This window comes from Amblyomma mixtum, chromosome 8, assembly GCF_055824585.1.
Source record: "Amblyomma mixtum isolate Tamu chromosome 8, ASM5582458v1, whole genome shotgun sequence".
In the NCBI taxonomy this organism is placed as follows: Eukaryota; Metazoa; Arthropoda; class Arachnida; order Ixodida; family Ixodidae; genus Amblyomma; species Amblyomma mixtum.
Window position 1 is genome coordinate 38,735,221 of NC_143019.1, and position 26,467 is coordinate 38,761,687.

General features: G+C 45.4%; 1 protein-coding gene across 2 annotated transcripts; it reads left to right on the forward strand.

Annotated features, from left to right (window-relative positions):
* The first annotated feature begins 60 nt into the window (after positions 1-60).
* LOC149332143 (uncharacterized) lies at positions 61-25,918 on the forward strand. Of its 2 annotated transcripts, none has more exons than XM_089557090.1 (9): positions 61-245; positions 3,360-3,485; positions 8,719-8,850; positions 11,048-11,188; positions 13,595-13,732; positions 15,297-15,396; positions 17,630-17,748; positions 20,043-20,146; positions 22,695-25,918. In XM_089557090.1, exons 1-9 carry the CDS (start codon positions 176-178, stop codon positions 22,827-22,829), a joined length of 1,065 nt encoding a protein of 354 aa, XP_089413216.1. In that variant the 5' UTR covers positions 61-175; the 3' UTR covers positions 22,830-25,918. The 2 variants fall into 2 exon arrangements, with proteins under 2 accessions (XP_089413216.1, XP_089413215.1); XM_089557089.1 differs by having other exon boundaries at positions 62-245; positions 3,348-3,485.
* The last annotated feature ends 549 nt before the right edge of the window (positions 25,919-26,467 follow it).

Sequence of the window (26,467 nt, forward strand, 5' to 3'; positions counted from 1 at the left end):
AACGACCTACCATTTATGCATCATTTTGTTACATGTTGTGCCGCAGTTTCGCACTCCGCACGGCGGCCGAATCTGCTCTGCCTTTTTAACATTTTCGAATCGACCCAGCGTTAACAGGGCTCCCTACGATTAGCATAAGTTACTATGATAGTGGAACGCTTGTTATAACGTTTAAATGTCAAGATTTTATTTTTTTGTCGTCAACAGCGTCCTCATTTTCTATGTTCTCGGATCATCGGCGCAAGGTAAGCCGCCGAAAAACGCATCTAGCTGCGCGACTAGGGATAGCAGCAGCACGTAAAAGATTGCCGTGTTGCGATGCCTTCGTCTTCGTGCGTTTGCTTTGTCGCTGGGCGCAGAGCTGGGCGACCCCCACGGCGCGTCGGGTGGCCAAACCTCGGCGTAAAGCCGCTAAACTGACCGGAAAACCTATCCTCCGTTGTTTGTCTTTCGAGGTCAGATGCGACTGACTACAGATGCGAATCGACGTGACGTTACGGGATGCAATTCGTTGCCCTCGGGCTAATCGCGGCTCCCGATCGCTGGGCCAAGACTGTTTACTTGGCGTCAGCTTGCACGCTAGCGCGTCCGTTGCAGCTGAGCTTGGCCAGACAGATCCAGCGTTTTGCAGAGTCACGCACGGACAGAAATCTCGCACCTCTACCGCGGCAGTTGCCCGTCGGGCATTGTCCGTGACGAGGAAGTTTGCAGTCTGTCGCCAAGTCAGCGCCGTGGAAGGCGAACAGATGTTTAATTTCAGTTCTTTCGCCGAGCTGGCCTTTTGCAGGCTCGCTTTTGTGGACCGAGGCGTTCTGTGGCGTCTTGCTGCGCTTAATAAACAACGCCTGGCAAGATGACGACACGAAGCAAAAATTGATTAGTCGCGCTGTGCTGAGCATTTGGAAGCCCGTTGCAAAGTGCGCACCCTGTCGCACTGTCTTCTGCTATCAATATTTTGGTACTAGATAACGGTGTGATTTCGTTGATTAGTAATAATTAAGGTGTGGAATTCGACTATCAACTCGGCGTTCTGACGGGCGTGAGACGTCGGCGAGAACTGTTGGTATCGCCGTTTTGGCTATCTTCGTTCTGCCTCATTTTCTATAGCTGTTCGCTCTCGAAAGGGTTATTTATTGCTTCTGTCTCAGACAAGCTCGATGTTTTAAGCACGCGTAGCCTATCTCCATGCGTTTTCGAGCTGCCATACTGTGGGGTGCTGCGTTTTCTGCGCGTATTCGTTAATACTAGTAATTTCGGCTTCAAGTGACTAACTTGATTTGACCTCGCTGATATAGTAACCAATAAAGCCGGCCGATAATTGCATAAATTGCTTAATATACACTAAGTATGGATGTAGAACGCAGTTTTTCCTTGGGGCGTTTCGGCTTTCAGTGTTACGTGTTCAGCGTTTCAGTGCTCAGTGTTTCAGTGTGTATGAGGTCCAGGCCATTTACATGAATCTTGCCTTGTTTGAAAATTGGAATAAAGCAGCACTTATATATATTGGGATTTATCTCAGATGCAAGGGGCCAGTTGTGAGTGCTAGTATTACAGCCAAGGAGCTTGATGTGTTTGATGCAAGTGCAACATTGTAACTACAAACACAGCTGTCCATATGGCTGCTGTGGTGGCTCAGTGGTTATGGTTCTCGGCTGCTGACCCAAAAGACGCGGGTTCGATCCCGGCCGTGGCGGTTGAATTTCTATGGAGGCAAAATTCTAGAGGCCTGTGTACTGTGCAATGTCAGTGCACGTTAAAGAACCCCAGGTGGTCGAAATTTCTGGAGCCCTCCACTACGGTGTCTCTCATAGCCTGAGTCGCTTTTGGATGTTAAACCCCATAAGCCAAACCTAACCAAACAGCTTTCCATATGCTAAAATGGATGTCCGGGCTTGTTGATAGTTCTTGGTTACTGAAACAGCGCACAAAAGACACGGATGAGGTAGTAATGGTCCAGGACGACACTAGTGCTGCTGCCTGGGTCACCTCTTTGTCCATGTGTTCTCTGTGCTGTTTCATCTACCTTTTCTATGTACACTACATGCTGACAATTTATTGCCTGAATTGTCAGGACATAGATGCAAACGTCCGTGGTTTAGCTTGCGCAGTGAAATATGAACACTTCGAGCACCTGCCTTTTTTTTTTCTGGCCAGCATGAGGGTTCACTATAATCCATCAACACATATGTGCAAATAACTAGGGTCTCAGTTTATATCCTGTTGCGAGTGCTATTTTTTCACAATGATCCTCTTGCATGGGAAGGTGTATGCATGCAACGCACATGTAGTTTTGCGGCATTCTCTTTATCAACACTTGGGGAACAGGCTTCAAGAAAACATATTTCTTGGTTCATGCAGTACAGAGATTCCACACTATTGCACATTTTTCTCCTAGCATGCTCCAGTGGCTACTCCGCAACTTAATATTTCATGCTTTTCAGTGGCATATTTCCATTTTGCTACTTTGCTTGTAAGATCACAAGTCTGCCTGCTCTAGGTAGATCAGTTATCGTTAGCCCACAATTATTGCTTGTGGTTTTCTTGTGCCTTTTAAGGCTATTTTTTTCTGTGCTCTATGATGGCCTGCTGCTAAGTACAGTGTTGTAGTTTTGATACCTGTTTGCGGTGGCTGAATTTCTATAGAGGCTTAATGTAAAAGACAACAGCAATACAGAAAGTGATGGAGAGAGACGTGATAGATGCAGCATTACGAGATTAAGAGTCAGAAAGCAGCATGGATTTGCGAGCGGACACAAGTTTCGCATGGCAAAGGATGGAATGCACAAAAATGACAACCAGTAGTGCATTAGAGCGTAAGAATGTGTACCAAGAGAAAGAAAATGTAACTAGGTATGACTGAGACGAGGGCAGAGAGACAAGGTTAGGAAGTTTGCTCGAGCAGTGGGACCATGGTTGATGCAAAACGAGAATAATTGGATGTCGTTAAAAAAAACCTTTGACCTGCATTGGGCTCAGCTGATGGTAATAATGATGATCTCGAAACACTCGCAAAAAAAGATTTTAGGCACACGTCAAATAGCCATTGCGGATCTAGATCTAGCACCCTTAAAGTACATTCATGGTACCGTGCAGTGGTTTATTCAAACTTGACACCTTGGTGCCTTCAATGTTGGGTGTATTATTTCAAACTCCGCATGATGTGAATATTGTTTGGTCTGCTTTGAGTTTGAAGTAACGAGCGTCGACTGTGTAATAAACCGTGTTTGTAAGAGTGAATGAATGCAGAGTAGCAGCTTTTAGTTGTCGCTTCCTTTAGTGCTGGACAGTTTCCTTGCTGACGTGTGTGTCTGCTCTCTTTGTTCTGCCCGTGCTGCGCAAACAACAAGCGGGAACCACAGGGAGCCCATGTGAGTCAGACGCGGACTGCCGTCGGGCGAGCCATTATGCGTGTCACAACCACAGCTGTGCCTGCCAGATCGGCTACCATGAAGAGCTAGTCAACTCCAGCCTCGGCTGCGTCTTCGGTGAGTTAGTGGCCGACAAGAGGATGACGGCCTGTTTTAAGGCGAAAGCCTTTAATGCCTCATCGTTGTCGACAGAAGGTTGTCAGCAGAGGTGTCACGCTTTTCGGTTGGTCGAAATGGTTATGACATCAGAGTGCGCGGATTCGAAGTAATGAGGTCACCCATGGATGCCTGACGCCCCCTTTTGGAGCAGACGACAACTACTAAAATAGTTGTCGTCTGCTCCGACATGGGGCGTAAGGCATCCGTGGGTGACCACATTACATACCTCATTACTGCAAACAGAGCCATGCATACAACCGAACTCATCGAAGCAGAGAGAGAGTCGTGCTAAAGAAGCAGACAAAGTCGGCAGTCAAAGTGAGTAGTTATAATGTGTAGTCAAAGTGTGTAGTCCAATAAAGCACTAGTACAGCACAAACAGTCACGCAGTCAATGCCAAACAGTGCGCCAGGGAAAGCTGTCGCCTTGCAGCACTTTAAAGAGCCAAAGTGCCCCCCGAATTTTTTTTTTTCAGTACTTTATAGCTTCTTTATATTACATTAATAAACTTAAAGACAGCGTTGTACTGTCTACAGTTCACAAACCTGGACACAACACAAAACAGCGCTCATTAACATAGTTATGTGATCGTGTAGAGCAGTATTGTGGCTGTGTATTCTGTTTCCTATTTGTGTATAGTTCAAAGTGAGATGTCAAATCATCGTGCTGTCCATGCAAGTGCATTTATGCATGCAGGAGAGGTTGTGTAGCTCAAAAACGACAATAAAGACTGAGAACTGCGAGTGCAAACGAGCTAAATGGCTGACAGAGCTTGAAAATGTTGGTGGTAAGGATGTAACAGTGGAGGAAATCATGCCGCATTTCTGCAGTGAACTCATGGTGGAAGGTATTATCAGGAAAGGGATTTCAGGCCGGTGCAGTCTTTGGAGTGAAACTGAACTTGAAGCTTTTGCTTTATGCAAAGACTGCATTTGGCAAGTACTCATGGTCAGTAATATTTGTCGCAGGGTGAACAGTTAGGTAGATGTTAGATTTTAGACAAGTATGGATCTGGGCCATTTGGTATTTGATTGAATTTGAAGGCCACCCGAAAAAATGAAGAGAGAAAAGGAAAGTGCATGAGATGAAGGCGAGTCTGTCTTGCATTTTTTTTTTTTTCGGTTATTCATGTGTGCTTTGCGGTAACGTACACATCTTATAAGGCCAGAGGTGGACATTTAAGGCTGTCATACAATATCGTCAAAATGTGAATTGACAGCAACTGTTCAGAGCAGATTCTCACTGTACATGCCTGTAGAAAACTGTGTCAGTAATACACTTAGGTTCTGCTTAGCTCGGCTTGTTGTTTTTTAGTGTATATTTCAATTTGCTCCTTGTGTTTGTAACACAGTTTACCATTCATTATAGTGAGGCCTTTGTTGCTGAAGGTACAAAAAGCTGGTCCCCTACTCTACTCTATGCATGTTGTCATTTCGTAAGTAATGATGTTAGTGTTATGTTTTGTTGAACGGCTCTAGAGTGTTCTGCTGTGAGAAAAACGAGTTCGGTTCTATTTTGTCAACATGTGACAAGACCTTGCTGCACAGCCAGCATCCCACAACAAGGTGCAGCCCAAGCACTTGTCAACCAGGCTGAAAACGTGCTCATGCCAAACACTGGTAGACACTGAAACCTGAAGAAGCGTATTTACGTATTCACATCTTGTTTTAACGATGTCAGTGCATGTAAAAGAAGCCCGGGGGGGTCGAAATTTCCGGAGCCCTTCACTACGTTCTCCCTCATAGCCTGAGTCGCTTTGGGAAACGCCATAAACCAAACCAAACCAAACTGAAATGGCACTGACTGTTAATAGAGTCACTAATGGAGCCCTTCACTACGTTCTCCCTCATAGCCTCAGTCGCTTTGGGACGTTAACTCTTTCGTTACCACGCCACTGTGCTTCGATCACCGGTGATCGAAAAATTCGAAGCGCTACGGCAGCGCGACCGCGGCCGCTACGGTCTTGCTGAGTCATTCGGTTTGTTGTTCACACATTAAACTTCAACTTCCTGTTTAGTTTATATTTTTGCCAAGAAGCGGCAATTTTTGAGACGCGCTTGAAGTTGGGTGTGCGGCGTCGGGCGCTCCGAACATGCCGTCATCATCGGGAATGGCGCTCGCTCAAAAAAACCCCGTTCCACTCAATTCCGCTGCGTTTGCACCACATATTTTTGATGTATCGATTAGCACGGACCCTGACGACGATGCTGTATCGTCAGGTATTGTTTCGAAGCCCAAACTGGGCAACGAGAGCCCAGAACGCTCGCCTGTGCGTTCAGATTCCTCGTTCTGGTCTGTTTGTGCGAACCGAAGCTCCTCATTGTAGCCGTTACGGTGATGTGGCGCCATCTAAGTTGTTCTCCAGAGACTACAGTTTCGGTTTCTGCGTGGAGAGCAATTTTCCCACGACGCGCGAATTTTTGAAACGCCCTTGAAGCGGAGGGTACGGCGCGGACGCTCCGTGCATGGCGTCGGGCGCGCAGACGGCGCGCGCTCGGAAAAACCTTGCTGCGCGCAATTCTACTGCATTGACTGCAATTATTATCTATGCTACGAGTAGTAGAGCCTCTGGTGACGATGTTGCATTGTTGGATTTTGGTTCAGACGCTTTAACTGCGCAAACCGATCCCGGAACGTTGTCCTGATAGTTTCGCTTTCTTTTTCCTGTCCGCTTGTGCGGGCGCATCTGGTTTGTTGTTCAGACGGTTAGTTCCATTTTCGGCCTAGTTCGTAATTTCCCCGTCAGTCGTGCATTTTTGAAGTGCCCTTGGAGCATAGGCTTATTGCGACATAATACGCGGTGAGGATGGCGTCGCGTCGAGGTCGGGCGCATCGCGCGCTCGGAAGAGTCCCGCTGCACGTGATTCTCCAGCCTCTGCAGCTGATTTTCAAGATCCTCCGAGCAGCAGTGACTCGGACGAAGATGTTGTAACGTCGGATTTCGATTCTGCAGCTACATCGCAGCTATACTTATCGCATACTATATATCGCAATATCACACCTATACTTGTTGTGTTTTATATTTTTTTTTGAATTTTTGACGTAAATTGAATAAGTTTTGATTTGTATTTTTTAAACCACGCTTACCAAGCTTTCGTTTGGCGCATAACATTACACTTCCAATTTTTTTTTTCTTGGACTGTAAAAATCATATAAAGGGCACTCTCAAACGAGCCTTTCCAAGAGGCATGAAGAAAAAAATTCTAGCTCGAAAACTATTCAAGTTATAATTTTCAAACTTTAATGCCATGTTTTAGAAAGAATTTGAATTGTTTTGTATATTCTAGAATTTTTTTAGTACTAGTGTTTGGAAAGTTATTGTCATATAAACACAAAACTTTTCTTCTTTTTTACTTTTTGTTGTGTTTACTGATTTTTTTTCACAGCATTTCAAGCAGAATATGTGTTCAAATAAATTTCATTATAAAGCGCATTCTATCTGAATTATTGTTATGCATTTTATATAATTTTATCTATCACACTTTTTCTAAAAAAAAATGTTGTCTGAGACATGTGAAAAATGGTCGTTTTTCCCGTAGTAAGGAAAGAGTTAAACCCCATGAACCAAACCAAACCAAGCCAAACCGAAATGGCACTGACTGTTAATAGAGTCACTAATGCAGAGAAGTAAATATTTATCGTATTAGTAAACTGTAGCCTTGTTTCTATTGACTTGACATGTAGGTTACTTCTGAAACTTGTGTGTTGTGACCCACACTGTTCTTTCTAATCTTGTAATGCCTGCTTGCCTGTTCTTTTTTTTTAACAAAATGCACTTCTGTTTCCTGCGAGTTGGTCTGATCAGTATAATCTATTTTTTTCGTGCAGTCGGTAGCTGTAGTGCCATGTGTCACAAAGGAGGGGGAAACATCTGCCAAAAAAATTAAAATGGAGGCAATAGGTGTTCCTCCACATTCTCGGTAATAGACAGTGTGCTGCTCGTTGAGCTGTCAAGTTGTGCAGTTGTGGACCGGCAGTGCTGTTGGCAACGCATCATTTTCCTCGCTGATAAGGGTTGGCAAGGAACAACAACTAACATGATACTCTAGTCGGATACAACTCAAGAACGAAGCGACAGATGCCTCTCGATGGCAGTTGTCCAAGCAATAAATCGGCCTATTGTGGTGTATTGTCGTGGCCTTGTATCTGCCGTAGCTGCCAGCAGGTGCAAGGCGGCGCTCTGTGCATCATGGCAGCACGGGAACATAATTGATTGGACGACCTTCTTTGAGAGGCATTCGCTGCTTTATTTATTTATTTATTTCAGTACCCTCAGGGCCCGAGGGCATTACAGAGGGGAGTGGGGTACAATAGACAAAATGGCAAAAGAACAGCAGTCACTAGTAACACAAAATGTGAACAAAAGTATGGCTCGCGCAAATGAGTAGGTTACAGCAAATGGCGTCTCTCATAGCCTGAGTCGCTTTGGGACGTTAAACCCCATAAACCAACCAACCAAACAAATTAACAGTCGTTAACACGAAATTATGAGCAAAGAATAAAAGTAAAGCATACCACGCAAAAAAAAAAAAAACAAGGAGCAAGTTGTTGAAAATGGCAGGAAAACACTGGTGCACACCTTCTGTCATGCCCTTAAACAGCAGAATTTGTGAAGGGGAAAAAAAAAAAGACCAGCTCTGTTCTAACTACCACATCAGCTGAAAAGAATAAACGGCAGGGCGCAAGAATTACATGTACTATGTTACCATCAGGTTAGTTAAAGCCGATTTAAACACAGAATGGTCACTTATTTCGACAACCGATCGGGGAAGGTGATTCCATTGTGCCGATGTGCAGGGGTGAATGAGTTGTAAAAGTGGTTTGTTTGGCATGGAAGAATACCAACTTTATGACGATGATCGATCCGAGCTCAAACGTAGCAAGGTGGCGTTATAAATTTTCTCTTAAGGATGGGGTTATCATAGTAAATCTGATGGAATAGACAAAGGTGGGATATATTTCTACGTTGCGACAGTAGTGTTCCTGAATTATACCCAGCTATAGACAAATGCTACCTCTGTGCAAAATTTGTGCGTCTAGAAGCTAGAAGGTAGCTAGCCTGGGGAACAAAGGCTCATTCCTGCCTCTGTCCTTGATAGAACGGCCTGTTTGACTACTCCCCTTGTTGGTCTCTTCTTGGAATACGAAGTTGGGATGGTGACTTCTTTGCTGTTGTTTTGTTTAAACACAGTTGGGGTGCCAGTAGGGGAGCGCTGCCTGTCGGACGAGTCGTGCATCAACCGCAACCGCAGCCACTGTGGAAGCCGGCACGTCTGCGTTTGCCGCCGGGGCTACTACGAACATGGCGGCATCTGCAAGACTGGTGCGTACAGCCCCTTCGCATGCGTGCCTTCTCTGCGTGCGTGGCCTTTTTTTGTCCATCAGCAAGCATGACAGGCTAACCTCGTAGAGGTTAAATTGCTCGGACACATTCCTCCAAGGTCCATGGAGCATGTAGTCCATGCTCCTTCACCGGCATGCTTCACTCTTTAACAGCCGGAAGTGCGAGTGGTGAGGCTGGGAATGTTGTAGGTTTCACTTGTGCGAATTTTATTCGTGGGTCTCTCTCGTAGGTAGGCATGTTTCATCACAAACAGCACTTCATCATTTCTATTCAGTTCACTTCTTTTCAGTTCACTTCTATTCAGTTCACTTCTATTCAGTTCGCCGCCGCGGTGGCTCAGTGGCTATGGTGCTCGGCTGCTGACCCGAAAGAAGCGGGTTCGAATCCGGCCGCGGCGGCTAGAATTTCTTTGGAGGAGAAAGTCTAGAGGCCCGTGTGCTGTGCGATGTCAGTGCACGTTAAAGAACCCCAGGTGGTCGAAATTTCCGGAGCCCTTCACTACGGCGTCTCTCATAGCCTGAGTCACTTTGGGACGTTAAACCCCATAAACCAAACCAAACCACTTCTATTCAGTTCATTTAAGTCGTTTATTTTCCGGAATGCTAAAACTTGTGGAGCACTTCCAAAGCTAGTGTGCTTGTTCACACTTGCTATGTTCGCACCCATAAAATTGTTTCTCACTTGTTCAGCTCCTTCGGTTGGTTGTTGTTCATTTCGCCTATAATCAAGATGGAAAAAATGCAGCATAAGAAAGGAGGCCACACTAGTGTTTCACTAACATTTTCTTTTAAATCTGTTGTGTCTTTCATGTACATTTTTTAGGCTAAATGCAGAGAACTCAGCACACTCCTTATTTAGATCCAAATATTCAGTTGAGCTTTGCATTGCTTATCTAAACGTAACATGGCAATTAATGTCAAGCCTGGTGATATTCCAGTCAACCTAAGTGTTTTAAAGAAATTTTTAGTGAAGCCATAGCTGTGAAATTATCAGGGAATGTGTATTTTGTGGCTGATTCTAAATATGTCATTTAATTTCACATTAAACAAGTCTGTAGACTTATGTAATAGGTTAAGATAACTTTTTTGTTGAAAGGTTTTTAGAAGCCCGGAACTTACTAAAGCATGCCTTTGGCTTCCCTTCGCTTTGTGCTTCTGCCTCGAAATGAGCTTTTTTATTCCTATATTAATTGGAAAGAAGTGAGATCTTGCAGCACTGTGCAGTCACTGCTTTCAGTATGCTGCTATGTCGTTTGATGGCATGGCACTTAGATTTATTAAGTTATGGTGCAAAGTCTGCAGACCATGCCAGAGCCTTGTAGAAGCCGATTTTCTTTCTTTGTCTCTCTTTCCTGTCTGCATACCAGTGTCCAGCAAGGCTGGTTTGTAGGATCAGTGTTGCTGCTAGGAATCATTTCTGAGAACTTGCAAGGGTCCAAACTTTTTTGCTAAAATGGCACCTGTTCTTTGGTGTGCTCACCTGAAAATTGGGCTCACGTGAATGTTGTATTGTAAACTGATATTGTGGATAACGCACTTTTAATGATGAGGTGGGAAGAATGGCATGCCAAGGGAGGGGTCTAATTATAATTAACTGGCACCCTCCTCTACGGCGTATTCGAGAGCCCATATGCATCTTTGGGACGTTAAATCTGAGATATCATGTTTCTAAATACCATTCCTGAAATAAAAAATAACAATACTAATTACGCAATTTTCTGGAGTAGAAGAGGGCAAATACGGGCTATTTGGTACATGTTTTACGAATTGGGAAAACAGCGCAATGAAAGACAACACAAGAGAAGGACAAAACACCAGCGCTGACTAACAACCAAATGGTTTATTGCTACAGGTGAGGCGGCATATAAATAGCAATGCATATAAACCATTTGGTTGTTAGTCAGCGCTGGTGTTTTGTCCTTCTCTTGTGTCGTCTTTCATTGCGCTGTTGTTCCAATTCGTAATTCTGGAGTAGAGTTTAGCACCGTCCGTAATTGTAAACCAGCCTACCCAAGTTGAGACGAGCAGAGAATAGGCATGGAGCACCACCATCTAGCAATTTTTCTGAGTTCCAGAAACACATCCCCCCCCCCTATTGAATAATTCTTTTTGCATCGAGACATTTGAGATATTTTTTTTCTACTCATTGGAGATGTGGGCCTTTCTTGTGCGTGCAGGCCGCAAGCTCGGAGATCCGTGCCGATCAGATGGCCAGTGTGAGGCCGGCAGCAATGCGTCGGCGTGCCGTGGTTCCTCATGCCGCTGCAAGGACGGCTACTACCAGGAGTCCATAGGCGGCAATTCCACTTGTGTACCAGGTACTCCAGAAGCACTTCTAGTTACAGCAAACAAGCCAGTGTAACATACGAGACTGTAGTACTAGGTTTGATGGCACTTCATATTTTTGCTGCTAACTAGACCTTTTTTTTTTTCTCTGGCTCTATTTAAAGCATTCTTTCAGATATAATGGACTTTTTTTGTGTTCTTTATTGGCAAAATCTTTTTTCTAATGTAGCGAACTTTTCTGTCACAGACAACCTTAACCCTTTCACTGCCAGGTTTGTTTACTCATAGCTGCACATACCCTGCCGGGTTTTTTTGTGCATGTTAGTTTCGTGGAAATATTTTGCTAGTAACGCACTAAAAATCTCTGCAGGGCATGTAGACATGTTTATTCAGGATAATCTTATTGATATTAGTTGTACTGAATCAAATCTTCCGGCACCAATCCTGCCTGTCAAATTTCCTCTTCTTACGCGGATTTTTCGGTGGAACGGGGACTTCATCGCTGACATCACTCGGCAAGGCACTTAGGTGGGCTCCTTCCTCGTTCTCATTATCATTGGACTCCGAATTCACAAGCAGTTTTGAATTTCTTCGTCCGTCAAAGCGCGGACGAGTGTGGCACACTGCCTCACACGGCTCCTGTACGGAAACCAAAACGAAGCGACTCGGATGTGGAAACATGCGCGCTATCTGTTGTGTAAAATTTACCCTACAAAATCTATGAGTTTATAGCGTCTCTCCATAGATGGCAGTACATGTTTCCATAGTTTTCTTTTACACGAGTATTATCGGGAGCGGCAGGGGGTGAGTTAAAAAGCCAAAATGAGTTAACTCGGGAGAGGCAGGGGGTGTGTATATGTGGTAGCCCGAGTTATCTCGGGAGTGGCGGTGAAAGGGTTAAGGGGGGAGCCTGGTCTTGAAAAAAAAAATTTAAGAAATCTTCAGGGAATATGTATTTTTGTGTGCCAATTCTAAATGTGTCATTTAATTTCACTTAAAACAATTCCTTGAGCACTTATTTAATTTCTATGCATGTATTTTGTGAAGAGCTTTGAAAAAAATTTCTTGCGGGAAACTCGCTGAAATGCATGCCATTGGGTTCTCTTGACACCAAGGAATGCAATAAGGGTAAAATTGTCTTCCTGCCTATCATAGAACTTGAGTTATAGGGTGCTGAAGCTGCCACTTCAGGAACAGGAATACACACTTTCCTTCTCATTTCTGAAGCGACAACTTCAAAACTCTATAACTTAAGTTCTATGATAGGCAGGAAGACAATTTTACCCTTATTGCGTCCCTTAGTGTCTAGAGAACCCAATGACATACATTTCAGCAAATTTTCCGCAGCAAATTTTTTTCAAAGCTCTTCACAAATTACATGCATAAAAATTACATAAGAGTTCAAGAAATTGTTTTACGTGAAATTAATTGACATATTTAGAATCAGCGCACAGAAATGCATGTGCCCTGAAAATTTCATAACTATGACTGGGTTAATAAAATATTCTTTTCAAGGCCAGGCTCCCCCCCTTGACACGTTCATTGCAGCAGTGATTTCAAGGGCCCTAATTCCTGTGCGCCGTGGCCCGCCGATGGGCCGCCCTCTGATTTTCTTGGGTGCGGTGTGACTCAGCCTGTGCAGATGATGCTTTGTGGTTAATAAGTTTTGAGCATTAAAATGGCATTGGCTTCGCGTTCTAGAAAGCAAACCCTGCTGCTTTGATGCGGACTACACATGGCGTATCACTCTGCTTAGCCTGTAAACACAATGTACATAATGTGGGGTTTTTGGCATTCTTTTTTAAATTTATTTTTCACTCACTCTCTCTTCCAAGCATGCACCTGCAGTCAAAAGTTCATGAAACGCAATATTAGCGAAAAAAATTAATTTCGTTGCCATCATTGCACTGAGGGTGGAGGAGACACCTATAAAGCTTATTACGGCGCTCGGCTGCTGGTCCGAAAGACGCGGGTTCGATTCCGGCTGCGGCGGCTGAATTTCGATGGAGGCAAAATTCTAGAGGCCCGTGTACTGTGCAATGTCAGTGCACGTTAAAGAACCCCAGGTGGTCGAAATTTCCGGAGCCCTTCACTGCGGCGTCCCTCATAGCCTGAGTCGCTTTGGGATGTTAAACCCCAATAAATCAAAATCAATCACTATAAAGCTTAATTCGGAGCTTGTGACTGCTGCAACTTACCGCAGTGGCTCAGTGGTTAGGGCGCTCAGCTAATGAGTAGTGCACCAGTAAATATCAAGCGGTGCTTGACGCAAGGAAATCGATTTTATTTGCCGAAGCCACATCCCATGAAGTTGTGATGGTAGGTGCACTTTCTGGGGCGCTTTCAGCCCCATTGTGTTCAGCAAGGGGTTTAGCAAGACACGTGGAGATGATCATGTGGACGGGTGGATGATTCTGGTGCTGATGACCCTTGTGCAGGCAACCCTCCCCTGCTGCTCTGCTACACCAACTATGACTGCTTCATCCGCGACCGCCACCTTGTTTGCGACGGCAGGTTCTGCCGCTGCAGGCAAGGCTACCACACGGAACTCACAGCCTGGGGCTGGCGATGCGCAGGTTGGTGGCCTTCCTAGCTTGCCGACGTGTAATTTTGAGGCGAAAGCCTTTAAGCGCTTATACTTGCGGCCATGACTGTCCATCCGTCTATTACATCTGAAGTGAAAGTCGTAACTAGTCATTACTTGTCACAAGTCGGGACTAACTACTCAAGTTGGTCATGACTGGTCAGTCACGACTAACTAGTCATGACTGGGTAATGTGTAGTTAGTCATTAACCAGTTGCGACTAGTTAGTCATTGGTCATGACTAATCAGTCATGACTAGCCAATCAAGTTGCCCCATAGCTGCCTTGTGTGTGCCTACGGCCGTGCAGCCAAAGTTGCATGGAAAGGCTTTCGTCTCACGCACTTTAGATCGTCCAGGTGCCCCCTGAATTTTTTTTAAGTGAACACTTAGTCCAAGTCTTGTACAGGTACAGTGAAAACCTTGATTTGGTGAAGTGAGTGGAATCTGCTGTTTACTTCATAACATTGAAATTCTTGCTGCATCAAAATTCGTCTCCTAGCACGCTTAAAGTTTGAGAACAGTTTGCAGATCACTGAGGGGAAAAAAAATTTTATTTGCGGTGAACTTGGTCCTTTACCTCTGCTCTTTCTCTGCCATCAGCAACTGCGTGCGTCATTTGTATGCCCATTGGGATTGTTTTGAGTCTTGTTTGTACTGTGAACTTCTTGGGAGCTGCCTCGGCATGTCTGTCACGCTGAGCATCTCGCAGTTGATAGGGACGATGCACGCTTCTTCAGTTTTGGTTTTGCTGTTATCGTCATCACTTTGCGAGGGCCTGAGCACACTGCCAACACGACGCGCTCCATTGTCGCCGTTGCAGCAGCCTAGTGGGAAGGAGGTAGGAAGGCTAGGAGGGATGGAATAGTTCTCACATTTACTGGGCTTGCAGCCTGCACTGGCATTTGCTGAAACTCATCGCTGCATAGATAACAGTATTGGTTGGTCGGTTTTTGGCTGCTGCGAAAAATATCTAGTTACATTTCGATGGTGTTGGTTGACCTGAATGACTTTCGAATGCGATGCTTTTATATCCGCACCCACCCGTGCTTGTTTCTATTCTATTTAATTTTCTATTTAGTGAAAGAAGCACAGCACTTCTTTCACTAAATAGAAACATTTACTTGTCTCCACAACCCTGTGCGTAGCCTCGTGATATTTTACACTTGCATGTCCTGCACAACAGTTAAGCACACTTCACAGTTTTTTCCTACATTATACTCATCGACACATGTGCTCACAGGCATTCACAAGCTATCTTTAGAGCCACTGATGGTGGAATGCATAAACGTTAACTTCGCACAAAGCTCACTACAACCCTCTTGTTCACGTTGTTGTCAGTTCAGTTGCTACGTTCAACCAGGATTGGTAGCTTTGCACCGAACTTTGTCAAGGTGGACTTTGTTGACAGATCAAAGGGACCTGCCTTTGCTGTTAAAATGCAGCCTAACTGGCCTTTAAGCAGCTATTGGTTGTTTGTTAGTTGCCACTGGTGGTGTTGGGCTTGGTGCAGATTTGTGTCACCATATGCTTGCCTGACCCTTGTGTTGTCTTCCAGATTCCTCGGGCATGCAGAGACCAGTTCACGGTGGTGTGGTGTCCGTGTTCAGGATTTCACCTGCAGCCATACTCATCGCTTGCATTATCCTCGGATACATGTGCGTATTGCCAGTTTTCTGCAAGTCTGAAATGCTAATGTGCACGAGTCATGGAAATTGGCAGTGCTAAGCACAGTGCAGGAGGTGCTACAAAAAAATAACCAGCAGTTGTCGGAGTTTTATGTGAAATGAGAAGCCTCATGTGGTTGCCTGAGACATTACAGGCAAGCCAACTTACAGCAGCCCCACTTGTAACAAACGCTCGCTTTGTGCAGTCGAAGACTGCTTGCTTGTCACGATGTATGATGGTACTATGTACTATGGCACAGAGTCCCTTCTAGAAGGAATGTCTGTTGACATGGGACCCAATTGTGACGAACACGCAGGGGCCACTAATTCACACGTGGCAATCACTCCCGACCAGTCATTTATTTTAACTGCTACCTGCCGTGTTGATCAGTTTGCTCATAATCCGGTGGGCAGGCTGTGATGATGCTACGGGGTCACGTGACCCAGGTTGCCCACCTAGGTCACGCAGTCACTTGCTCCAGCCACTCCAGCTGCGAGGCTTCAGACGTTCACCAAAGGCGGCGCCAGGCAACTTTTCTAACAGGGGTGTAATACAGTCGACGACCGATTTTTCGGACTCTCTAGGGACCGCGAAAACGACCAAAAAATCGGCAGTCCGGAAAATCAAATTTCACCGAAAAAATCACGAACTTATTACCACTATGCCGGAGAAAGCGGCCAATTGTATTGCACACATTCTAAAGCTCCTCATGACCATATTTCGCTGCGCGAAATACCGTATAAACGCGTATAAGGGCCGCACTTTTTTTTTCCCAGATTCGAGGGCCAATTTTCGAGGTGCGGCCCATACACGCGATATGCGAAAAAAAAATTTTTTTAAGTAAAAACACACCAACCAGGGAATGAGTGACATTTATTCTATGTTGAATCGTCACTCGCGAAGTATTTAGACTCCTGAGCTCGTGCTGCGCTCTGGTGCACGCTCATGCCAAAAGAAGCCGCGCAGCATGTCCGCTGTCAACGCATATCCGTTGTTCCGAAATTCCATCACATAGAGAAGCAGCTCTTCTTCCAGTTATGGAAACTCACACGGCTTGCCTCGGAAAGCGCGCTTTTTGCAGCTTGTGTTTCTCTTTTGGTTGCAGCATCATCGGACGCACTTCTCGGCCACGTCGAATTTCCCGCCCGCCGCACGCTTACCGACCTTGTCGAGAGCTAACTCCCAGCCGTGTAGCTTAAGGTGCTTGCCAACGCGCCAAAACCGTGAAGCTCGGCGGCAGCACGCGAAAGCCACTATCACGGCGAACGCGCTAACACGCATGCTAACACGCCACGAAAGGCTGGAGCTGGCGATACTGATGCCGATGTGAACAGCGGAAAATCGCGACCGAGAAAAATGTTGATGATAATGATCACGGCGCCATCCATAGACGGCACTTGGAAGCTCCGGTGCTCGCGCGTGGCCTCCGCGAACGGCGCAGCGCCGGAGCAGATCGTGGCCGCGATAAGATCCGGTGGCGCGATCAAGCGCTCCGCGATCGTATTCGCGTTCCGTGTTCGGGACTAAAGACTCTGCACAGATGAGTTCCGTGAACTCACACTACGGTTCAAGTTCGTGCGGCGGAAAACATTCAAGGACAGTACGAATTCGAAAACACGCGAGCGCAATGTGCCGACTCGCGCAGAATTTCAGCGTCGCAAGAGGCTCCCTTTAAGCTTGAATTTCGTTTTGTTTGATCAAGTTTTCGATATCTCCTGCAGTCTGAATTAATGAGGTTCCACTGTACACATTATATGGTGGCTTGGGTACTGGTCCGAAAAATCGAGTGGTCAGTTGCGGTGCGTCCGAAATTTCAAGCGCTCTTACACATTGGCTCTATGGGCCATGTCGCAGTGCCGCGAAAAAGTCCGAATAATCAAGCATGTCCGAAAAATCAGGCGTCCGAATTTTCGGTCGTCGACTGTAATGCTTTTGTGTTAAAATAGTGTGCACAGATTCTCCGCATATGTGTGTGTAATGGTGCGGCCTTCCTTCGCTTTAGCTGTAGGTTGGACTTCTTTGGTATGTTTACATTCACGCTGAACAGCAAAATTGTGAAACCAGTGAAGCCAGAGATGTTTTCAAGCAGTGTGCTGATATTTTTGATACGAATGTAACGTAGGGCATCGTTGCTGTGCTTTCACTAATCGCTTTTGTTTTCCTTTGTCCAAGTGAATTTGTGCCTTGGAGCTGTGTTCATGTCGTGTGTGCGATGCCTTGCAGGAAGCGACGTCAGAAGCCCGACTCGGGCCAAGGGCTGCACGACCGGCCGTTTGGGAGTCGCACCCATCGGTACATCATCCCGTTCCGCCGCGGTGTCTCGCTCCGCGAGGTGGCTCAACGTAAGTGGTCTCTCTGTCACTTTGGCCAGGCATGGTGTTCTGTTGGTAATGTGCAACTCTTCAAGGGGCTGTGACAAAAAGTGGTGTGGCTAGTGGTTTGCTGCAACACACTTTTTGTGTACGTGACCACTGTTAGTTTGCCTGTAGTGAGAGTGACATTATGAGATGCAGTTATACTTCTTTGTTCAGCATCACTGATGTTGTTCCTGCTGCTGAGCTTCATGCCAGCTGCATGACGTAACAGCCGAATTAGTATTGCATGGGTTTCTTTGGCAGCTAGAGCAGGACCGGCTCACTAAAAAAATTTCAGCCCGGATTACGTAGCACCCGGGTATTTTGAAGGGCAACTGCACCACTTTTTGAGAATTTCATGGTATTCAAGGAATCAGATCTGTATAGGCTGTTGGTAAAGCAGGCCAAGATTTTTTGCACTAGCATTTAAAATGATGGCGTAATCGACAATTAAATATCAGGCTTCTGTTCACGGCGCCAGTAGATGCAAAGTGAGGTTAAGGTGTCCACCGAGATGACTGAGAATTACAGCGTCATTTCCTTTCCTTAAAAAGCGTTGTGTTCAAAGGGCAAGGCATCACGCGGAAAGGATGGTGGTGTTCCTGGACTCCCTGGCAGCGCTACAACAGGCGGTCGCGTTCCACTCCTAAAGGCGAACCTTAAGTTCCATTAATTAGCGGTCAATTAGTGCTGAGTGAGTAATCAGTAATTAGTCATTAATTAGTAATTTGTCATTACTTTGTCATCAATTATGTGTGACGTCATCCAGTGGTGACGTCAACAGTGTCACATAGGCAGAGTGGTGCGGAAAACGCTTTCGCCTCTACGCACTTTAGACAGTCAAATTGCCCCCTGAATTTTTTAATCACCGATTACATCACCATTTCAAATGCTAACCCAAAAGGACTTCGTGTGCTTTAAGCTCGTCGAATTGTAAAACCTCTGCAGTTGCCATTTAACAGTCTGGTCGTATTCCACGTACTACATTACGAAGGTGACAGAGTCAGTGGCAGCGTAAGTTGATGCCAGCAAGAGTAGAAAATGTGCATTGCTCCTTTGGCAACCAGCAAACGCAAGGACCTGGCAGCTGTTTGTGTGTGAGCAAAAGTCATTGCTGCGTTATAGTACAGTGAAAGCTCGTTAATTCGACCCCCGTTAATTCGGAAAATCGGATAATTTGACGCGCGCGCGAGGTCCCTACAATTATACATAGGAGTCTATGGGGCGAAACTCTCGTTAATTCGAACAAATTTTGCCGTGCGTCGGTTAATTCGACTTCACTCCGCAGCCCGCCAAGCCGGTTTGCCGAGAGCAAAAAGAAAAAAAAACACTGCCATGAGCGGCGCTACTGTACGGCTGATAGGCCATCCGTATGGTCATATTATCATCCATCCATCCATCCATCCATCCATCCATCCGAGGAAGCGAGTTAGCGGCGGCCGAAGCGGCTGGCGTCTTTTTTTTTGTGCTTTGTTGTGTCGCAGCAGTCGCTACAATCGCGGTTATTTACGGCGCCTTTTTTGGTAAATGCGCGCTTTGTCAGCGTGTTTACTGCGCTACTTGTTGTTGCTGTTTTGTTGCGACTGAGAGAAGGGTGAAAGGAAATTGCAAGGGATTGCCTACTGGCTCAGCCGAGCTGCCATGTGCAGATAGAGGAGAGTTAAAAGATCAGAGGAAAGATAAAGAGAAAAGATAAGACGAGCGTCCCAGCAACAACGCCGTCCCCGCGGACCCTGGCTGAAAAAACAGATAAGCGGGGAGCCGCGCTCCCTTCACCTCCTCCCCGCGCTGCTTTCGGGTGGGTAGCCTGCGCGCCTGCCTCGCCTTTGTGTCCTGTCAGCTGACCGAGGATGAAATAATTAAAGTGACAGGCGCTGACAACGACGACGATTTACGATTGTGAGCAGTTGTCCCAAATGCCGAAGTGCACGGTGAAAGAAGCCGCAGAAGCCTTGTCCGTGCGGGAGGACTTCTGTGAACCAATCCCTGACGGCGCGTGTGCCGCGGAGCACCTGGCATCGTAGTCGCTCAAATTCGCTCGAAAAAGCAGACAGTGATTACAGATTTCCTTGCCAAATAAAGGTATACGTCCTGTTGCGGCAAACATTGTTTTTTGTTGTTCATTCGATAATTCGACATTCGGATAATTCGACAATTTTTCGCGGTCCCGTCAGTGTCGAATTAACGAGCTTTTACTGTACTACAATGTGCTTGCCTGCTCTGTCAAGATGGTGAGCTTCTCGATGAGGAGAGTCATTTGTACTTATTTTTTTTCCCCTCAGGTGGACAGAACGCGAGGACGGGTGACTCATTTGACCACCTCTTGCCACCAACGGCAGCCTGCAGTCTGCCACCCGAGCCACCACCTTACCATCCAACTGAGGAGGTGAGTTGCCGTCTGTGACATTACATCTTTACATGGGGAACGTAGAAATGTGCTCGTTAAAGGGACACTGAGGAGAGCTCTATTAATATTTTTTTTATAGCAAAATCCGATAGTTCGGCATTTCATGGCTTTGTTGCCACTTGGCCGGCAGCGAAAGATGCCTTTATTTCTAAGAAATTTGGATTCAAAGTTGAAAAAGTTTTTCCTGCCGCTCTGATTCAAACTTGGGATTCTCCTATGACGACACAGGACTAAGTGACGTGAAACATGACGTGCACATGACGTAACGCAGACTCCGTGATTTCTGGAAGCCAGCAGTGCGGCCCAGCAGCAGCCGAAAAGAAAGCTACCGCCGGCCGCACGTTGAAGGCATCTATCGGCTATTGCGGCCGTCGCTTCGTTTACGTTTGCACCGGCGTTTTGCCAGCATTACAGTGGATCCCGTTCTCGAAGTCGTCAACAAAGTTCTCGCAAATAGACACCTTTAGCATACCGTGTACCTTGTTACCGTTAGCGGAATACCGGGAGCCCGCATACCGCTGTGAGCAGGCGCTGATTGGTCCCGGCGCTGCCGGAGCGCGCGTAGCTGTCGGGTACGTGGCGCCATCTGGCGGCGTCAAGAAGATTTGCGCATGCATTTGCTGCGCCTCAGTGATTCGTGGCTTCTCGTTTCCTAGTGTTGCTAGAACTATTGGTTCTAGCAACACTGTTTTGTCCTATGACGTCATGAAGCTTGTACTTGCGAGTTTGGCCTGTGGCGGCGATACCTGTATTTTGGTTCTTGCTCTTTTCTACGTTACAAGAGCTTTGTTGTCAGTATGAGTGGCGTTTTTGTAATCAGGAGCTGGTATTCTGTCGATGCAAGCCATCTTCAATTTCTCCTCAGTGTCCCTTTAATGACTATTTGAAGTGACGTTCTTGCTTAGGCCCTCAGTTCGTTGTGAAAGATGGCCAGCAGTCGTGGGGTTTTATAAAAGCGTTGTTTCGGCAACTCTTAGCTGTGTAACGAGTACTGGCATGAAAGTTCTGTTCAGCTCCTCCCGTCAACACGTTTACAGCGGGACACTCAGGACAACTCCATCCACTCAATTTTTGTTCTTATTAAAAGTCGCCTGTTTGGCCTTTCATGACTCTGTTGATGCTTGGTTAATGCTGAGAAAACTGGACTGAAAATCGCGACATTTCTTTGCACCACTCCTCACCACAGAAGATTTCGTGCTCTGTCGCTGGAAATTGGTGGTGCTGTGGTCTTGCTTCGAGAGACCCACAACAGCTATAAAAAAAATGGGCATTGACATCTGTATAGGTTAGCTTGTGAAAACAGTGTGCGATGGCAGTGCGTTTGTTTAACTTTTTGGCCATTTCTATGTTGTAAAAGCTCCATTTTTGTGAATGTAACCTCTTTGTTGTTAGAATGCAATAATCAGTCAGTACAGGCCAAATTTATTCCATTCTCAGCGGTTCTTCGAAGGGGACAGACAGAATTGTCATGTTGTAAAGGGCAAACGATGATATATTAGGTAGGCATTCTTAGTCTTTCCTTAGCCTTAGGGAACTGCATCTGGTTTCAATAGCGGCTACAGTTCTATCACTTCGAGGAATGTCTAACGTGAATACAAAATAGGGCATGTGTTCGCATGCGTCGTGAAAAATGACTAAAGTCAGTAATATTCACTGACTGTGGAGTTAGTGAAATGGTCTGCTGAGTGAAATGGTGTGCTGTAAATAGTTACAGTATGATTAGTTCCTAAATAAAAACAGTAAGCTAAATGTGCTTGTTGAGGCATGCATGACTTCAAGGGGGGACACTGGTCTTTAAAAAATTTTTATTAATGAAGTCACAGTTACGAAATCTTCAGGGAATATGTATTTTTGTGTGCCGATTCTAAATATGTCATTTAATTTCATGTAAAACAATTCCTTGAGCACCTATGCACTTTTTATGCAAGTATTTTACGGAGAGCTTTGAAGAAAATTTGCTGCGGGAAACTCGCTGAAATGTATGCCATTGGGTTCTCTTGACACCAAGGAATACAATAAGGGTGAAATTGTCTTCCTGCCTATCATAGAACTTAAGTTATAGAGTTTTGAAGTTGTCGCTTCAGAAATGAGAAGGAAAGTGTGTATTCCTGTTTCTGAAGTGGCAGCTTCAGTACCCTATTACTCAAGTTCTATGAGAGCCAGGATGATAATTTCACCCTTATTGTATTCCTTGGTGTCAAGAGAACCTAATGGCATACATTTCAGCGAGTTTCCTACAGCAAATTTTCTTCAAAACTCTCCGCAAAATACTTGCATAAAAAGTTCATAAGTGCTCAAGGAATTGTTTTACACGAAATTAAATGACATATCTAGAATCAGCGCACAAAAATACATGTGCCCTGAAAATTTCATAACTGTGGTAAATAAAATTTTCTTTTCGAGACCAGTGTCCCCCCTTAAGTGCCTTGGAGCCCAGGGGTCCAGTAGAACCCTGTTTAGGATCTATTCTTTAGGTAATTGGGTCTCGTAGATAATTGAGTCTCGTGTGAACTTTGTCGCCTTCCAGGAACCACCGCCGACGTACGAAGAGGCAGTGAGGGGTGCAACCGCCACTGGTGCTCATCCGCAGACTCAGCAACAGTCGCAGCCGACAGCAGCCGGCGGAGGAAGCTCTAGCGCACAGCCAACGCGACGTGCCTGAGACGAACGAGAGGGCGCTCGTCTCCTCAACGACAAGTCATCCCTCCTACCTCCACCCCCTCCACCGCGGAGAAGAAGAGCACTCACATCGTCACCCATCTACCGGTTGGCCTCCTCCGTCGCGGAGGCGCGGGAAAATAAAAGAAAATGCGAGTCGAAGAGTGGGGGGAGAAAAAAAGCAATCGACAACGACACCAGCGGAAGCAGCAAGAAGATGAAGGCTAAGAGGCGAAAGGAATGAATTGGCAGAGAGGTCGTGTTGAAACTGGGAGGTCGAGCGCAAATTGTGGTGTTGCCAAGATGTTGCCGTTTTTCTCGCGATATTCGAGGCACACCCTGGAAACTAAAAGAAAACAAGCTGTTCCACAGTCTTGGCTTTCCTTCCTTCATTTTTTGCCTTCCTTAGTGCAGGCTCAGATTGCTGGCTCTGTACAGTTTTGTTCGAGGTCGTAATCGGTCCTTACTAAGGCTTGTTAGTTTCATTGAAATTAAATTGACAGTCTGCAGAAAGTGTACTGAAGTCTGTTGGTATTTAGGAGGCCGATGTTTCTCGTTTAGTGGTTCTGAATCAAACACAGATGCAGAATTTTTTGAAAGCAAATGATTGGAGCTGTATTCCTGGTTCCTTTCCTTGTTTGATTACTTTTCCTTTGATATACAAAATGGTTAAAGAAGTTGAAGACTAGTAAAATGCACTAAGGTATTCTCACCGCCTCCGCAGAACCTTGCATTGCGGTGGCTTTTTGTTGGTCTATTTCCTTATTTGCTCTTCTTAGATCAACATTGGTGATCAAGTTATTTGTGTCCAGCGACTTCGCTGCTTAGGCTACTAAAAGTTCGGGATGTTGTTTCTTGCCAGTATGGATGAGAAAATTTGTTCATGTAGTATTGCTTTCTTTTTTAATTTTATAGCATTTGCTTCCTCGCACTCTAATGCAAACCATTGTTTACTTACTATAATTAACTTTAAAACTAATTTTTGATTAAGTATCTGGAGGATCATTGATAAAACTGACCCATGGACATCTAGCGGTGCCAACGATCCCGTGATTTCTTACCTGCTTATCGAACGATTGTTTCTGAGCAACAAACTTGAACAATGCACGATTTCGCAACGTGAGCAAGCGTTAAATTCATAGAAAATATGCCTCATTCAGGAAAAAGCTAGAACTGCACTTTACCGGTAGGAGAGTAACATTTCCTGACCCATCGCAACTCGCATCGCGACCTCTCGTCTAGAGGTATTTCCCCGAAGTGTTATCCAAGTCCACCTCGAACTTGCAAGGCATAATTCCCGAGAGGATGATTTTGCCTATGTTACTGATGACTGAGTCCAGTGACTTCTAGCAGCTTTCAGTCAAATTCTGCTGTAACTAAAGTGATGTCATAGGCACAGGGAAGTGGGTGTCCACTGCACGTTTTGCATTTCTCCTTGCCGAAAGAGCAAAACCACCAGCTGGTTTGCTCGCCGTTACAGCGAGCACAGTGTGAGCCATTTTTAATGCTCTTGTCATGTAATTACAAGATCACTACTACAAAACAAAATTCCACCTCACCACGTCTATGTGTACTACTCGAGGCCGTTTTTTGTTATGGGCTGGAAGTACTACTTTTAAGTTCTCGTTAGCGTGCTATCAGACAAGCCAGCACGTTTGACGAGGAATGGAGTGAAATGTGGAACGGCAAGCGTATAATTTCAGTGCCAAGCGGCCACATGTGTACTCTTATTACGAACCTAGTCGAGTAGAGGTAATTTGCTGAGAAAAATAAAGCCACACCATTTATTATTACGATACAGTAGAAGCCAGGATTCTCAACAAAACCTTTGGCTATGTTTTATTTCGGTCTCCTTGCTGTATTCTTCTGTAGGACGCACCATACAGACTTTTGAGGTCAAACTACAGTGCCAGCGTACTTGCCCCCCCCCCCCCCCCCCCTTTGTTTTTTTTTTTTTTGAGTTTGTGTATCTGTGATAAGATATTTTTTACTCTGAGCGCATTTACGAGTATTTGTCCTACTTTCCAACTTCTTTTAACTAGTGTGTCTACTGTTCTGCTTTATTAGCTAACTGCACTCGCAGCTGGTTGTAAGCTTGTTGTTTGTTTTTCCTCTGTTGGTTAGTGGCTGACCTTAATCGGCCGTAGTAACGTCTCGGAGCTTTGTGTATGCTATTTCTTTCCATCACTATGACTGAACAAATGCTACCAGTGCAAACTTATTCTGCAGACTTTGCAGAGAGACAGTGTTTCTGCATACCTCCGTCAGGTCACCGAGTTTATGAGTAGAGTTTTTTCCTCTCTTTTAGAGCTGCAAGCATAACCTTGCCTTGTATTGCCTCTCAACAGGCATAATTGTATGATAAAGCCTGAACTATGTACTGAAGTGGGTACCTGGTAATAGTAACTGCAGGCCTGTTGAAAGGGGCCTGAAAGCTACTTTACATAAAGATTGACATAACAGCAACTTGTGTTGTAGTCAGCTGTTATGTTTTATTTTCGTTTATTTCTCCTGGAGATTTTTCTTTTTTCTGCTGGCAAGTTTCTCTGTATATGATGCTAGATCACACAGGAGGAGCAATAAGTCGTCTCCGTATTCAAACCCGTGTTTTGTCCCCAGGACTCTTGAGCCTTCGTTAATTAACACAGAAGTGCAAGCTGTTCAAGGTTTTGCATTTATTGGCCGCTTCTGTGAATATTTATGGACGCGCTCTGATTCATCGTTCTTGCTGTGTGCGGAACTTGTAGAATACGCATAGCCGTTAGTGCATGTGAGTCGGTGTAACGTACGTTTGAAAAACAGCAAAAAGAAAAAAAAAGTGTGTCTGGCTTTTTCTGCTGAGAGATGATTCTGTGCCATCGTTCAAGAGTGCACATCCATGAAGAATCTGTGTCATGCCCTGTATGACTCAAAGCACACATATGGCTCTGTTGTGTCTTCACGAATGTTATACATTCCCACAAATGTCTTCTATCTATCGCTCTGTCTCACATAGTCCAGCGTGCTTCTTTTGTTGTTTTTATCCATGCAGGCAGCCAAGGAAATATATGTTCATGACAGTCTTCATTAAAATTTCATTCTCGGCCATCACAATGATGTTGTGTCCTGTTTTGCATGCGATTCTCAAAAAAATGGCTGAGGCTTTAACTTGGTTAAGCCTGGAGAATGCGAAGCATCATCGTGTCGCGTAATTTGGAGGCGCACAACCACAGCGACGGCGCGAGGTGGGCCCCCGTTTCTCTACTGTCGTGACGTCATCGTGTCACGTGGTGTGACGTCATGTATCACGTGATTTGGAGGCGCATAACCACGGTGAAGGGCTGAAGTGGTAGCTAAAGTAGTATGCTTCGCATAAAAAAGAAAACGAACTGCGAGTTATTTGTCCGCACTTCAAGTGAAGCTGTCTGAGTCCGGAATGAGGACCCCCGGCCTTGAGGATCGCCAGAAGGTTACCTAAGGTCATCGCTAAAAACATACCATATGGTAGGTTCCGAAACTGCGTTCGACAACCAGCTGGAGCTATTTCATTCCTTCTTGCTTTGAAGGGTGTTGTACGTAGTAGCTCTAGTAGAACTCCCCCTTTATTTTTACTGGTATATATAAATTGCCAATATTTTTGGCGCAAAAAATGCCCGCAGTGGG